The sequence below is a fragment of the Oratosquilla oratoria genome, chromosome 15, assembly GCF_046742065.1.
Source record: "Oratosquilla oratoria isolate Oo_2021 chromosome 15, ASM4674206v1, whole genome shotgun sequence".
In the NCBI taxonomy this organism is placed as follows: domain Eukaryota; kingdom Metazoa; phylum Arthropoda; class Malacostraca; order Stomatopoda; family Squillidae; genus Oratosquilla; species Oratosquilla oratoria.
The window spans coordinates 31,409,572-31,424,571 of record NC_134791.1 but is presented as its reverse complement, the minus strand read 5'-3'; the positions used below and the strand labels follow the sequence as shown (position 1 = coordinate 31,424,571).

At 40.1% G+C, this 15,000-nt stretch overlaps 1 protein-coding gene across 1 annotated transcript in view; it reads right to left on the bottom strand.

Moving 5' to 3' along the window:
- unc-5 overlaps positions 1 to 15,000 on the bottom strand; it is a 256,136-nt gene that overhangs the window by 149,972 nt on the left and 91,164 nt on the right. Inside the window, exon 4 of the mRNA XM_076198739.1 lies at positions 8,364 to 8,579. Coding sequence (XP_076054854.1) covers positions 8,364 to 8,579 — 216 coding nt within the window. The remainder of the gene's footprint in view (positions 1 to 8,363; positions 8,580 to 15,000) is intronic.

Sequence of the window (15,000 nt, the reverse complement as noted above, 5' to 3'; positions counted from 1 at the left end):
TTTTTGTGTTCATTATAACTTTTGTGTTTCCTATGAGTTTTGGAAATTTTATTTACTCCCTCTCCCCCTACCAGAAATCTACTTTTCGCAAGCTTGAGAGCTCACGGAAAAAGTTAATTAATAATTCTTTTGCTGTCGTTTTTAACAGAATATATATATATATATATATATATATATATATATATATATATATATATATATATATATATATATATAGCTGATGAAGGTGGAAAAAGAAGTCACGGGTCTAGTTCCGAGTTTCTGAGTTTATTCCTCACCGGTTGCTCTCTGCTTCTTCAGAGGAACGTGTGACTTCTTTTTCCACCTTCATCAACTTGTCACAATGTACCAGCATATATATATATATATTATATATATATATATATATAATATATATATATATTATATATATATATAATATATATATATACATATTATATATATATATATATATATATATATATGTATATATATATATATATATATATATATATAAAGGAGTAGTAGCAGTAGTAGTTCAGCCTTTCTGGTTCACTTGGGGACCGGCAAATCCCCAGACTCTGTGCCTCACTACGCTGGCTTGATCCGGCTTAGACTTAATCAAGGTTCTTAATTAATTTGTGATTGAAAAATAGTCCTCAATGGAGATTTTTAGTCACAGGAGTAAACATGTAACTTCATTTTTTTTTTTTTTTTTTAATTAAATTACTGCAGTACGACAGTTTCCCGCACTCCGTTCCCAGATACCAAGACTGTTCCACACCAGCATATGTCCAGGAATTTATTTTCTTGGCCTGTCGATCTAGAATCTGGTGAAGTCTCAACCCCAGTCCACGTCACCCCCAAAAGTCCTATGCAGTAACGTGCACAGATGTTGCAAGGGGCAGGTGCTTTGGGCTGGAAATTGGGCACTTCACTCTTGTATTATTCGTATTTGGCAACTATCCGGTAGGGTGCACCACCATTTTCCACATTATGATTTCTGAATGGTAAGAAAATGGAAAAAGCCTGTGAGAAACCATTTTTAATGAATTTTTATATATTTTTGTGAAGGGAAATTTTGGGCCACAGGGTAAAAGGGCAAGTGCTCGGGCACTCCCAGCAACCCCCGCTAATTAACCATATCCTTGGTACAACTCGCTGGCGGCACGGGCCTGGTCCTATGGCAGCTTCAAGGCGCTCTTGTCCTTTTACCTGCCACAGTGTACTAACAGAGTGGTTAACGAATGGAATAGACTTTAGTATCCATATAAAGACCACTGAAACTATTCGTTATTTTATGAGAAGACTAGATAACTTTATGGACAGAGATGACTTGTGGTAAAGGGCATGGGACGGACTAGTGCAGGCCCTATGGTCTCTCGCAGTCTCCTCCATTCTTATGTTCTTATGATTGAATGTTGGATTTGTTTCTTATCTAAATCCGACTGGTGACTTCTACTTGCTTTAGAAGCCCGAGCTCATAGGGCAAAGGTGACGATGACGACCTCAGGCATAGCTAAGCGTTTCTTGACGTCACACACACACACACACACACACACACACACACACACACACACACACACACACACACACACACACACACACACTGCTGCGAGTCGTTATCCAACTCTCGTGGGCGGGGAGTTGGGTGTGTGTGTGCGTGTAAGGTCAGCATTACCCATAGATCGGTCATATACGAGCTCTGAGCTCTCTTTCGGGAGGGAAATAGCTGTCGATCATGAGTCCAACACCATGGTGACACACGACGCCGCAGTGGTACCGTTCGTAACCGCTAATTCAGCGGTCCAAGTTTGATTTCCGTCCAGGACTGAAATAATTTCAGCATCGCCGCACTGCGAGCCGGCACTCCAACCCTCATGGGCAAGGAGCTGGGTGTGTGTGTTTGTCTAAGGTCACACACACATACACACACACATGCGCGCGCGCGCCCAAGAGCATGAATGACATTTACAAAAATCTCGACACAAAAGACTGATTTCTTTTCCTTTATTTCATCTGGTCAAAGAGAGCATTTCTCTCTTTCTCTTTTTCGTGCACTGGTGGACAGCGGGACAAGCTGGACGGGACATTGAAAAAGTCGCCCTAAGCTGGCTTTGTCTTTGATCTAATTGGATGACATTTCCGTGGGTGATTTCTATGAATCCGTTAAAAGGTTTGCAGTTGGGACCTCTTGTGATCTTTCTTCTATGAGGTAATTATAGTTTCGATGTAACAATTCAAATTTGTATCGCCTCTTCACTAAACTCCAGTGGCCCGTGACTAGTGGAGAGGTTGGGTGGGGTGGGGGTGGGCGCGTCGTCTGAATATGAGATCAGTTTCGATCGGATTCGCTTTGGTCTGTACAATAGATAAATTCATGGTTTTTCTTCCCGTGGCTCCTCTGGGCAACTGATACACTTGTCTTGACATTTGTTTTGAAGATGATCCCATGAAAAAGATATTTACTTTTTCTTTTCTTTTCTTTGATATAGTCTTGTCAATGTAGTCTACTGGCGATCGTGATTTATACCTAGCTTTCATGATTCTATGAAAGACTTCCTTATTTATATATATTTTTCAGATACACACACACACACACACACACACACACACACACACACGCATATTAACTATTGATAGAGAGGATCTAATAAAATGGGACAGAAGAAATACAAGAGGACACGGAAAGAAAATCAAGAAAGACAGTTATAGAAGAGATCTGAAAAAGAACAGCTTTCCCCACAGAGTAATAGACATTTGGAACAAGTTAGATGAGAAATTGGTGTGTGCAAACACAATACACGAATTTCAAAACAGTCTAGATAAAATTAGATATGAAGACGGGACACTACGAGCATAGTTCCCCTTCCCGTAAAATACAACTAGGTAAATACACACATACACACACACACACACACACACACACACACACACACACACACACACACATGTATATATATATATATATATATATATATATATATATTATATATATATATATATACCGGTATTTGGGGGGATCACTATCATTCTGTGTTTTCAAGGATTCCCGCAACGAAAGTCTCATCACTGTGTAAATGCAAAATACTCCACCGCATTTACTAACACGAACTCCAAGCACTAGCACTGGATCCCCTGGTACTCTTTGACCTGGTGCCTTGCTATACACCAGGTGTTCTTTCTGCAGTGCCTCATTACCTCTGGAGTTAAGAATCACAACATGAGCTTCGTTGGAGTGTTCCCAGGGGAATGCTTAGACGATTTTTAAGTTTACTTAATTCATGAAGTGTCTTCAGTGAGAGAACATAAAGAATGGAGGACACTGCAAGAGACCATAAGGCCTACTCTAGGTAGTTCCATGTCCTTTTTTCCGCCTATCATCCCTATCCATAAAGTTATCTAATTTTCTCTTGAATCAACCCATAGTTTCAGCGCTCACTATATAGTTGCTAAGTCCTTTCCATTCGTTAATCGTTCTGTTGGTAAACTCATTCTTTCCTATTTCTTTCTTAAGCCTAAAATGTTCTTTCGGTAGTCCCTCTGGAGCTAAGAATTCCAACCTGGTTCGTGGGAGTGTTTCCAGAGGAGTACTTAGATGACTGTTAAGTTTCATAAAGTGTTCTCATGAAGTGTCTTCAAAGGGAATTCGTGAAGTGTCTTCAATGAGAGCAAGAGCCGAGAGATATTGAGGGAGTTCCAGGAAAGAAGAGTGAAAATAGGGCGAAAATGAATTAAATCCAGAGAGGAGGAAGGAAAAAAAGAGAGGAAAAGAAAGAGAACTGGAAAATGATGTGTTAAGAGTGTGGGAGATGGAGAAGCGAGGTGAGAGGAGAAAGTGATAGAAAAGAAATAGACTGAAGTTGAAAAAATAAATGGACAGCTGTAGAGGAAGACGAGGAAGAGTAAGAGGAAGAGAAAGCGGAGGAGGAAGAGGAGGAGGAGGAGGAGGAGAAAGAGGTGGGGGAGAAGGAGAAAAAGAGGCAGCAGAACAGTGGAAGAAAAGGCAAAACAGTAAGGGAGAATATGATAGATGGATGGATGGATGGAGAAAGATGGCAAGGGACAGAACACGGAGAGGAATGGACACGCAAACAACAAGGGAGGAAAAGAGGAGGGGAGGGAGAAGAAGGGACGAAAGAAAGGAAAAGGGAATAAGAGAGAACAACAACGGGAGAAAGTTGACGAGGTGGAAAAGGGCGAGAAACGGCGATAACGAGGAACTGAAAAAAAAAAAAAAAAATCAGGAGACTCCATGTTTTGTCTTACCAAAACACGTTTAAAAAAAAAAACCGGGCAAAGGGAGATAAAACAGAACGAAAATAAAATGCCCGCAGAGGTTTGCTTCCGAAAGGAGAGAACGAACGAAGAGTATATTATCAGTTCGAGAAATAGAAATGATCTCGACCGAAGACCGCGTCTATTCACATATTGTCAGCCCAGAGTCCTCAACCTTCTGGCACAGCTGTGCATACGTAGGCAGAAATCTACACGAAGAGAATACTTTCTCAGCGGGTCCTTCCCCCATCCACTCTGGGTCCCTTCCCCGACTTAAAGAGCCACTGACCTAACCTAACCTCAATTGAATTTAACCTTCTTTGGCGGAATGTCAAAAACCATCATGGAGACGTGGGATGAATCGCGGGGACGAGATGACGTCACAAGATGGTCTCCAAGTATCCGAGATCGGGGAAGTGATCTGGAGGAAGATGAGGAGGAGGAAGACGAGACGGAAGACGAAGAGGAAAGTACGAGGAAGAGAAGGAGGAAAACGAGGAGGAAGGGTTCGAGGAAAAGAAGGAAGAGGGGTGCGAGGAGGAGGAGGAAGAGAGGAGGAGGAGGAGTAGGAGGAGGAAGACTAGGAGCAAAAGTAAGAGGAAGAAGAGTAGAAGGAGGGGTAGGAGGAAAGAAGGACAAAGGAAGAGGAGAAGCAGGAAGTGAACCAAAAGGAGATGGAGGAAGTGAAGTGAAGAAGGAGGAGGAGGAGGAGGAGGAGTTGGAGGAAAAGGAAGAAGAGGAGGAGAACGAAGAAGAGGAGAACGACGATGAGGAAAACGAGGAGTAGAATGACTAGGAGAAGGAGGAATAGGAGGAACACAAAGGAAGAACAAACAACAGCAGGGCTACTGGCCCTAACGAGGCTGTTTGTGTCTACTATACTAAGCTACAGTTAAGAAAACAGGGCAACTAGGCGATAGAAGATGAACTAACACTACTGAGGAGGAGGAGGAGGAGAAGGAGGAGAAGAAGGCGGAGAAGGGGAAGAAGGAAGTGAAGGAGGAGGAGGGAGAGGAGACGAGGAGGGGAAGGAGGGGAGGAGGGGGGGAGGAGGAGGAGGAGGAGGAGGAGGAGGAGGAGGAGGAGGAGGAGGAGGAGGAGGAGAAGGAAAGAGGAGGAGAAAAGAAGACTACGGAAGATGTAAAGGAAGTACAAGAAGAGGGGAGGGGGAATCAGTAAGAAGAAAAAGAAGAGGAAGAAGGAAACGGAGCCGCTGTTGGCAGCATATTCCTCCTCCTCCTCTTCCTCCTCCTACGAATTCAAATCTTTCCTGCAAATAAGGTGAAGGGGAGATATGGCGGGGGACTTCTGGATGCGGTGATGGAGGTATGTACAATTGGAGGTAGAGATGGAGGGAGGGAGGGAGGGAGGGAGGGAGGGAGAGATGGAGGGAGGGAAGGAGAGATGGAGGGAGGGAATTCAATAGGAGTGAGTGACAGGAAATAAACTCAGGTTAAAGAAAATAAATTGCCAACTCTACAGAATGATACACACAACCACGCGCACGTGTATCTGCGTGTGTGTGATTCACCATGATTCACCACCATTGTCTTGGATCACGTGTTCTACTCGTGATCGAGAGCTATTTCCGTTCTGGAAGAGAGCTCAGAGCTCATATATGACCGATCTATGGGTAATGTTGTGACCTTACACGCAAACACACACACCCAACTCCCCGCCCAAGAGGGTTGGAGTAACGACTTGCAGCGTAACGTGTGATTGTATGTGTGCGCGCGCAAGCTTTTGTAGGTTATACAAAGAAAATACAAAACAGAAGTTCACCATCCTCAGGAACCAATTAACGAGCAAAGAGTAAACAAGGCAAATGTATATATAAGCCAGAAAGGCCAAACATATATTCAATGACAACACAGATTAAGATATTATCATTAGCATGAGCTATTGAAGGAAATGTGAACAATTACAATAAATAAATAAATAAATAAATAGGAATGAATGAAAAATCAAATAAATGCACAAGGACTCTCCGCATTTCGCCAAATTACCGGTCACCGCTGCGCGGGAATGGAATCATTCCTATTTCGCCAAACGGGTTCGCCAAAATCCCTTTTCGCCAAACTTCCTAACCTAAAGGAATTTGGCGGAATGCAGTTTTGCGAAACGGACGGAATGAAATTTGGCGATGATGACATGTCACCGGACCTATGGGGCCAGCCTGACATCGGTTCCACTTCGAGTCTCCTGACCCCGTTATCACACTAAGCTATTTTTCCTTCGATTTTTGGAGCAGATTTGCCGCCCGTGGCTTTCGGGAGGGAATCTGCCAAATGACATTCTATGTATTTTTGTTGAAAAAGCAAAATGTTTTGTCATAGTGATTTGACGGCGGAAAAAGTTCTGGAGGTGGACGGTATCGCCGATTAATTGGAGGTTGAAGGAAAAATAGCCCAGTATGATAACCCATTATAGGTGCATCTATACATGACAATGACTCTATCCAAACACAAAGGGCAAAGGTGGCGGCTTCAGCTTCAGCTAAGCAAATCTTTCCGGTTGTCCATTCAGTCAATCCAGTAGAAGAGGAGCCGACGCCAGGAGGCGCTGAGTAGCTGTGGCCGAAGCCGTCATCTTTGCCCTAACATGTGCTTGAACTGTTGGGATAGGTAACAGTCACTACTGGGAATCGGAAAGGAGTGCGGGATTCGAACCTGCAACTAAGCGAATGCGAGGCCAGCACGCTTACGTCACCGGTGATCCAGTAGGAACAGTCCAAATTGTGGCAAGGTACAAGAACATCGTCACCGTATTCCCTATCTGGCGAAAAAGGCGATTGTTTCCACCGTTTACACGCCCCTTTCAATTAGTCCGCTGGTGTTTATCTCCTTTGTATTCCTTTTCCTTTGTATATACCGTGAACCAAGGGAACAAGGTTACCTTTCTCTTTTCGGATTTTTTGTGTCCTTATTCCACGGAGAGAAAAAAAAAAAAAAAAAAAAAAAAAAAAAAATTATATATATATATATATATATATATATATATATATATATATATATATATATATATATATATGATTTTTTGTGTCATTATTCCACGGAGAAAAAAAAATATATATATATATAAACAAACAAATAAATCAATATGAAAACGATGACATGGCCAAACTCTGTATGAAATAGTTATCACACTGGGCTTTCACGGGCTTCACCAGAGCCGACCGTCGAGAGTTTGAGTAAAAATGGCTTCGGTTACAATATTTCGGTTTTCAAATCTCCAAATGTCAAATTAATTATCTTTCCGTCCCATATAGCAAAGCTGAATGATAAACTAAGAGATTGTAAACCTATACGAATTTTAGACACTGTTGAAATGTTCTTGGAGAGGTCTAGATTTCTTTAAGCGAAGTTATATTCTAGTTATTCAAATGGAGGTTGGAGGTAGGATGTCGGAGGAAAAATGGACCAGTGTGATACCCCTAAGATATTGTTTTCTTCATTTTATTTTGTTCTGTTATTTATTTCTGCATGTGACCTCGTTACGGACCATAAGGTCTCCTGTCGACGAGTTGTGTCATTGTACCTCATCACATATGTATGAAGTCATTACTAAACAAAATAATGTCAACCGCAGTACTACTGTTCGAGACAGAAACAGAGGGGCACGCCTTGCTGGGACGTGATATATATGAAAATACATTGCATACAAATGTTAGCCTATTTAGTGTGCGGGCTACCCCAGTATCTGTAGTCTAGTCTACCATGAAGTCTGTCCTACCAAGAGGAATCCCAACTTGGTCTAAATATATCTAAGGTTAGGTTAGGAAGGTCATGTCAGTTTAAGTTAGGTTATGATTACTAGGTTAGGTTCACTAAGTTAGGTTAGGTTAGATTTAATTTAGTCCCAGAAGAACGCACGCTATATTGTTGATGTCACTTAATTTCCTGAACCAATAACATAAAGCAATGGCGACTATCCATGAAAAAATGCATACAAATTCGAAGTAAAATGTATTTTGGAAGGAAAACGTATTAAAATATTTTTCTTTAAGACAGTTACAGATAACTGGAAAGCCATCAGGGGAGAATAGAATTCCAGAGTCTCTCACTGGAAGGAAATAACGAAGTGACAAGAAGGATTTTCCCACTTACGGGCGTTGGTGACGAGGGCCACGCGCGACTTGGTCTGTCCGCGGGAGTTCCAGGCGATGCATTCACACCCGAAGCCATCCTGCCCGGAGTCGTCGACGTCGCCCCGCAGGACTTCGAGCGTCGCCTCCACTTGCCGGATGCCGGTCATGGGGTCGTGAAAGGACTGTTCCGGGTGCGAAGTGGAGCTCTTGGTCGGGTCGCTGCACACGAAGTACACTGTTGAGGAGAAGAAGGGTTGGTTATTTTCATTTATCTATTTATTAATTTTGCGATTTGTGTATTCACCATGGTCTTGGATCACGTGTTGGACACGTGATCGACAGCTATTTCCCTCCCGAAAGAGAGCTCAGAGCTTATATATGACCGATCTATGAGTAATGTTGTGACCTTACACGCACACACACACAAACACCCAACTCCCCACCCCACAAGAGTTGGAGTAACGACTCGCAGCGCAGCAATACTAAAAAAAATAAGCCCTGGGCGAGATTCGAGCCCGGACCGCCGTAGTGGCAGCCGCGAACGCTACCACCACGCCATCGAGAGAGAGAGTGTGTGTGTGTGTGTGTGTGTGTGTGTGTGTGTGTGTGTGTGTGTGTGTGTGTGTGTGTGTGTGTGTGTGTGTGTAAAACGCCCTACTTCCTGCGGTCTTCTTCCGAAATTTTCTATCTTCTACATAACTCAGGCCCACTCTCCCTCCCTCCCTCCCTCTCTCTTTCTCTTCTCTCTCTCTCTCTCTCACACTCTTTACATCATTTTAAACTATACACTGATTTATACAAAACGCGTGTAGCTGGTATGTGTGTATATATATATATATATATATATATATATATATATATATATATATATATATATATATATATATACATATATATATATATCAGGGCTGCGGAGTCGGAGTCGGAGTCGGAGTCGGAGGGAGTCGGAGGTTTTAGCTGGAGTCAGAGTCGGAGTCGGATTTCTAAGAGTACTAGGAGTCGGAGTCGGAGTCGGAGTCGGAGTCGGAATTTTTTATCCGACTCCGACTCCTTAAGTCCAATAAAATTATTTTTTTAACATGGTTTCCCTGTTTGGTTTTACCAGTTGCACAATTTAGCAGTTTTTGTATGGTTTTGCTTTTATTTTTGGAGGCAATAGTGAGTGTGTGCAGTGTATATGTACACTAAGTGGTCTCTCCAGATGGAAACAAAAAACAATCCATCAATAATAAAAAAAAAGAAAAATACACAATACTGACAAGCTATCGTTGTCAGTCTGGGTAAAAGTGTTTGTGGTCATGTATTTGTAGTTGTTTCCTGTAAGGAGAGTGAAACTATATATATACTGTATATATATATATATATATATATATATATATATATATATATATATATATATATATATATATATATATATATATAATATTTTGTACTATACTGCAATGCTTTTACTTCAACATAAATAAACATCAATTCGTGCTGCCACCATGTGACGGCATTGTGTGCTACTAGTACTAACTAATGTAAACAAACAGCTGCAGATTCTGCCTGAAGCAGTGTCTCCCAGTGAATTTTCTTTTCCTTCATTTTCGGTAGTTTTATCACATTTTCCTTTAATAGAAATATGCTAGATTATGATAAAGCTACTTCAGAATATGAAAATCATACATTTATCAAAGAAATTTAGTGGTTTGAAATATACGAAATAGAAACAGGCTACTGATCATGGTTACTAGTGAATACAATAGGCCTACAAGTGAAGCAATGAAAAATAGAAATCAGAGTAAAGAAAATCACGAACCATTTTAATCTAATTCAAAACTGATTATGCTATAAAGACAATTGCAAATTAGGCCTAAGTGTACCAGATATTTATGCTTTAACCCATAACCATAATTCTATCTATCTATATACAAAAGGCTTTTTCCCCCTTATCAGGGAGGTAGCCAAGTCAAAAGGCATAAACCCACTCCCACCCATCATCCCTTCCACCCTCACATCTTAGCTCCTCGTGGACGACGGGTCATCCCTGCATCCCGCCCACCACCCTGGGTCAGAAGCAATGCAGGACACAGCACATCCACAGCAAGGCCGCTTCACTTAATTGGCGACCCCCCTCTCTCCGTCCCCTCACATAGAAAACGGAGGACGGGGAGAAGTCCCTTCGGGCTGCGTCAAAGTATCATTCACACTTTCCCACTCCCCAAACCCCCTCCATCCTCCCATCCCTTCCCTTTCTTTTCATCACAGTATCATCTATACACAGCCTTTCTCCACTTATCCTTATCTTCTGTCACCTCCCTTCCCTGCTCCACAGACATTCCTCTCTTGCTCAACGCCCCTGTCACCCCATCCATCCATCTCATCCTCGGTCGTCCTCTCAAATTCACTCCCTCCATCTCTGCCTTCCATACCCCTTTCACCAGTCTTCCTTCATCCATTCTTTCCATGTGTCCAAACCATCCTAATAGTCTTTCATCAGCCCTCTCAGCCAACTCCTTTTCCACCCCAGCTCTCCTTCTCACTTCCTCGTTTCTCACTCTATCCAGCCTTGTAACCCTCACCATACTTCTCAGACATTTCATCTCAAACACATTTAAACTCTTCCTCTCTCAAATTCCATGTCTCTGCCCCACACAGCACTGTCGGCACAATCACCCCTTCATACAATCTCCTCTTTGCATTAATTCCCAAATGTCTATTTCTCATTACTTTTTTAAATCCCCCAAGGCATTTGTTTGCTTCTCTCAATCTACAGCTTACCTCTACCTCTACTCCTCCCTTTGCAGCCACATATGACCCCAAGTACCTAAAACTATCCACTTCCTCCAGCCTCTCCCCTTTAAGACTTACTTCCAACTCTCCACCATCCTCTCCTCTTGTACACCTCATCACTTTACTTTTACCCACATTCACCTTCAACTTTCTCCTATCACACACCCTCCCAAACTCAGTCACTAACTCTCCCAATGCCTCCTCTGACCCTGCCACAAGTGCAGTGTCATCAGCAAACAACAACTGACTTACCTCACACTTTTCTCCATTTTCCGCAACCAACTCCAGTCCCCTGCCCATTTCTCTTGCATTTACCTCCCGTACCACCCCATCCATATACACATTGAACAGCCATGGCGACATGACACATCTCTGACGTAGTCCCACCTTTACCTCAAACCCTTCACTCTCTCCATTTCTACTACTCTCATAAAAACTCTTGACTGCTCTTAACAGCTTTCCCCCAATACCTGTTTACCCTATCATAAGCCTTTTACAAATCCATAAAGGCCCAAAAGACATCCTTACCCTTTCCTAAAGCTTTCTCACAAATCTGTCTTATCACAAAAATCTGATCCACACAGCCCCTACCTCTCCTAAACCCACACTGCTCCTCACCAATTACTTCCTCTGGTCCTCTCCTAATTCTCTCAGTTATAACACTCCCATACGCCTTCCCAACTACACTCAACAAACTGATCCCTCTGAAACTACTACATTCACACTTGTTCCCTTTTCCTTTGAAAAGCGGAACTATACATGCAGTCCTCCAGTCCTCTGGTACTCTACCCTCCCTTAGACACACATTAAACAACCTCACTAACCAGTCTACTATTACTTTACCTCCCTTCTTCAGACACTCCGCATGACACCCATCTAACCCAGGTGCCTTACCTGCTCTCATCATTTTAATCGCTACTTCCACCTCATCTTTTCTTATTTTTCCCTCATTTTCCTCACCCATCACTGTCATTTTCTTTGCGCCTCCCACTGCTATCACCATTCCCTCCCTATCCTCCTCTACATTCAACAGTTCCCTAAAATATTCTGCCCATCTTCCCCTTATCGCTTCCTCTTCCATTATCGTCTTTTCATCTTTGCCTTTTACCTTTTCTTCCCTACTTGAATCAACTTCCCTTCCTCTTTTAATCTCTTAATAATAGTAAAAAGAAAATATTTAGGCCAAATCTTGTACATTGTGTAATGTGACCTTGGTAAAGACAAATATTGATATACTGGTATACGGAATAGTCTGTAAAACCCTACTATTGATAGCAGCCTATTGAGTGACTACCGGACCTTAAATATTACCTACAAGATATACAGTTTGCATGATTTGGCTATGTTTCTTTTTGTAGGAATTGGTCAACAATAAGCATTGGATGCAAGAACAATTTAGATTACTTTGCCAAAGTTTCCTACTTTTCCCAGTGATGTAGACTAGGCCAATTGTAAGGTCCTACCTGTTGTATGATAAATGCTGATTATGAGATAGGCTAACCTAGCGAATCATTAGCAGTTTGTATTATTTTTAAAACTTTGGTGAAGAGAGTGTATATACAGTATATATATATATATATATATATATATATATATATGTATATATATATATATATATATATATATATATATATATATACACATATATATATATACAGGTAAAACCTATTTCTTTTGGTACATGTTGTTTATCGGGTCCTTTCAAAAAAATAATAAATAAATAAAAATAAAGAAAAGAAAAAAGAAAACTAATGAATTAATGAAAAAAAAATCTTTTATTTTTATTTTTTATCATTTTTTTAATAACCTTATAATCCACATTTACCTTTCTTTTTACCAAAAATTGTAGGGTCGAATTTGTTTTTCCTAGACTATAGGCTGCCTCTATTCATAGGGTAGTCTAGGACTCTAACCTATATTTCTCATAGGCTAATCTAACCAACCATTTCATCACATTAAGATGATATCAGTTTATCCTACTTATATAAAGTACAAACTATTTTTTTATTTGCAAATTTCAATTGAGTAGTCTATAAGTTCTATAATTATGAATAAAGCCTATTTTTTTAATGTTTACAAATAAAAAAATTGTATAGATTTTAGCTTTAACCTCGTTATTAACGTAATCATACTACTAGATTCAAGGAACATATAAAATATTTTATTTTAAGAAATTTTTATAGATTGAATTTTTAACCTAGTTATTAACGTAATAATACGGGTGTATTCAAGGTACAGTACATATATTTTGTTATATTCTTGAAAGCTTTGTCTGAATTTTTACCATTACAGTAATTTGCAAGCCAACAATAGCTGTAAAATACTGTCTATAGATGTGCACTGTGAGATAATTTGTTGCTATTGTGCAAATAGAAAGCAGTAGGTCTCATTATTCCAAGTTTAAAAAATCTAAAAAAATTGATACGTTTTGTGTTGAGAAAATTTAATAACCGTCCAGTATAGAATATTTTTATAGCTAGTTACAGGATATGTACCATTTATAGAATTTTCCGGAATGTAGTTTGTATTAATATTTCATTCATTCTATACTATGGGAGTTATAGCCAATGGAATGTATTTCTATTTTTAATAAATACTTAACAAATATAATTATTAATTCAAATTCCTGAAAAATTTGTCAACTGTCAAGTGACAGAGATGATTTTTATCTTTAAATATTTTAAACTAGCTACTTTACCTTTGTTGACAGTCTAATTAATTCAAATTATGTTAACATCTACAACTCCATCATGTACACACGTACATGACAGTGTAGACAATAGTATATATCCACTACGTATGCACTATACACGTACGTCTTCATGTATGTAAAAGTCAATGGAAGTGCCCTAAGATAAACTTTGACCAATCTCAGAGGCCAGATAGGAATGACATTAGAGCATATGTCACAGCATTTGATGATGACTGAAAAGGGGAGGAACAACAGCAGTGTAGACAATAGTATATATCCACTACGTATGCACTAGGCACGTACGTCTTCATGTATGTAAAAGTCAATGGAAGTGCCCTGAGATAAACTTTGACCAATCTCAGAGGCCAGATAGGAATGACATTAGAGCATATGTCACAGCATTTGATGATGACTGAAAAGGGGAGGAACAACAGCAGATATGAACAGTGTGCACAGGGGAAGGTTGTCTCTCTCTTTCCTGAACTGATTCCTGGTTTTTATGATAACATGGTGAAATTAATTCTGCAGTAAGAACTAGGTAGGGCATCCTCCATTAACCTTTCATCATCATGATTTTTCCTAATATTGTGATAGAAGGTTTATGAGATTGGACAAATGAAATAACAGATGTTTTTTTTTGGGGGGGAGGGGAGGGGCACAAAGGAAAAAGAAAATATCTAGCTTGAAGTGGCAACTCTGCCATGACAGATCTGAAAGTGCTCATAAAGTGGTAGATGATCATGAGCATAAATAATACCATTATATGTTTAATATATATATGTTTATACGAATATTCGTGCTTGTGTGGATATACACATATAAAGCTGGTTGAGTGTGAGTATATTTATCATACAAGTGAATGTTTCACGTAAAAAATAATATACATGAAAAATATTTATAAAATGCTTGCTGAATAGGTGTGGGAGGCTGGTATATGGATCTGCAGAATAGATTTCCACATAGGGGTCAAGGAGTTAAGGAGTCGGGAGTCGGAGTCGGAGTCGGAATCGGACCTTATACCATCCGACTCCGCAGCCCTGATATATATATACATATATATATATATATATATATATATATATGTGTGTGTATATATATATAGATATAGATATATACATATATATATACATATATATATACTATATATATATATACATATATATATAAATATATATACATATATATACAT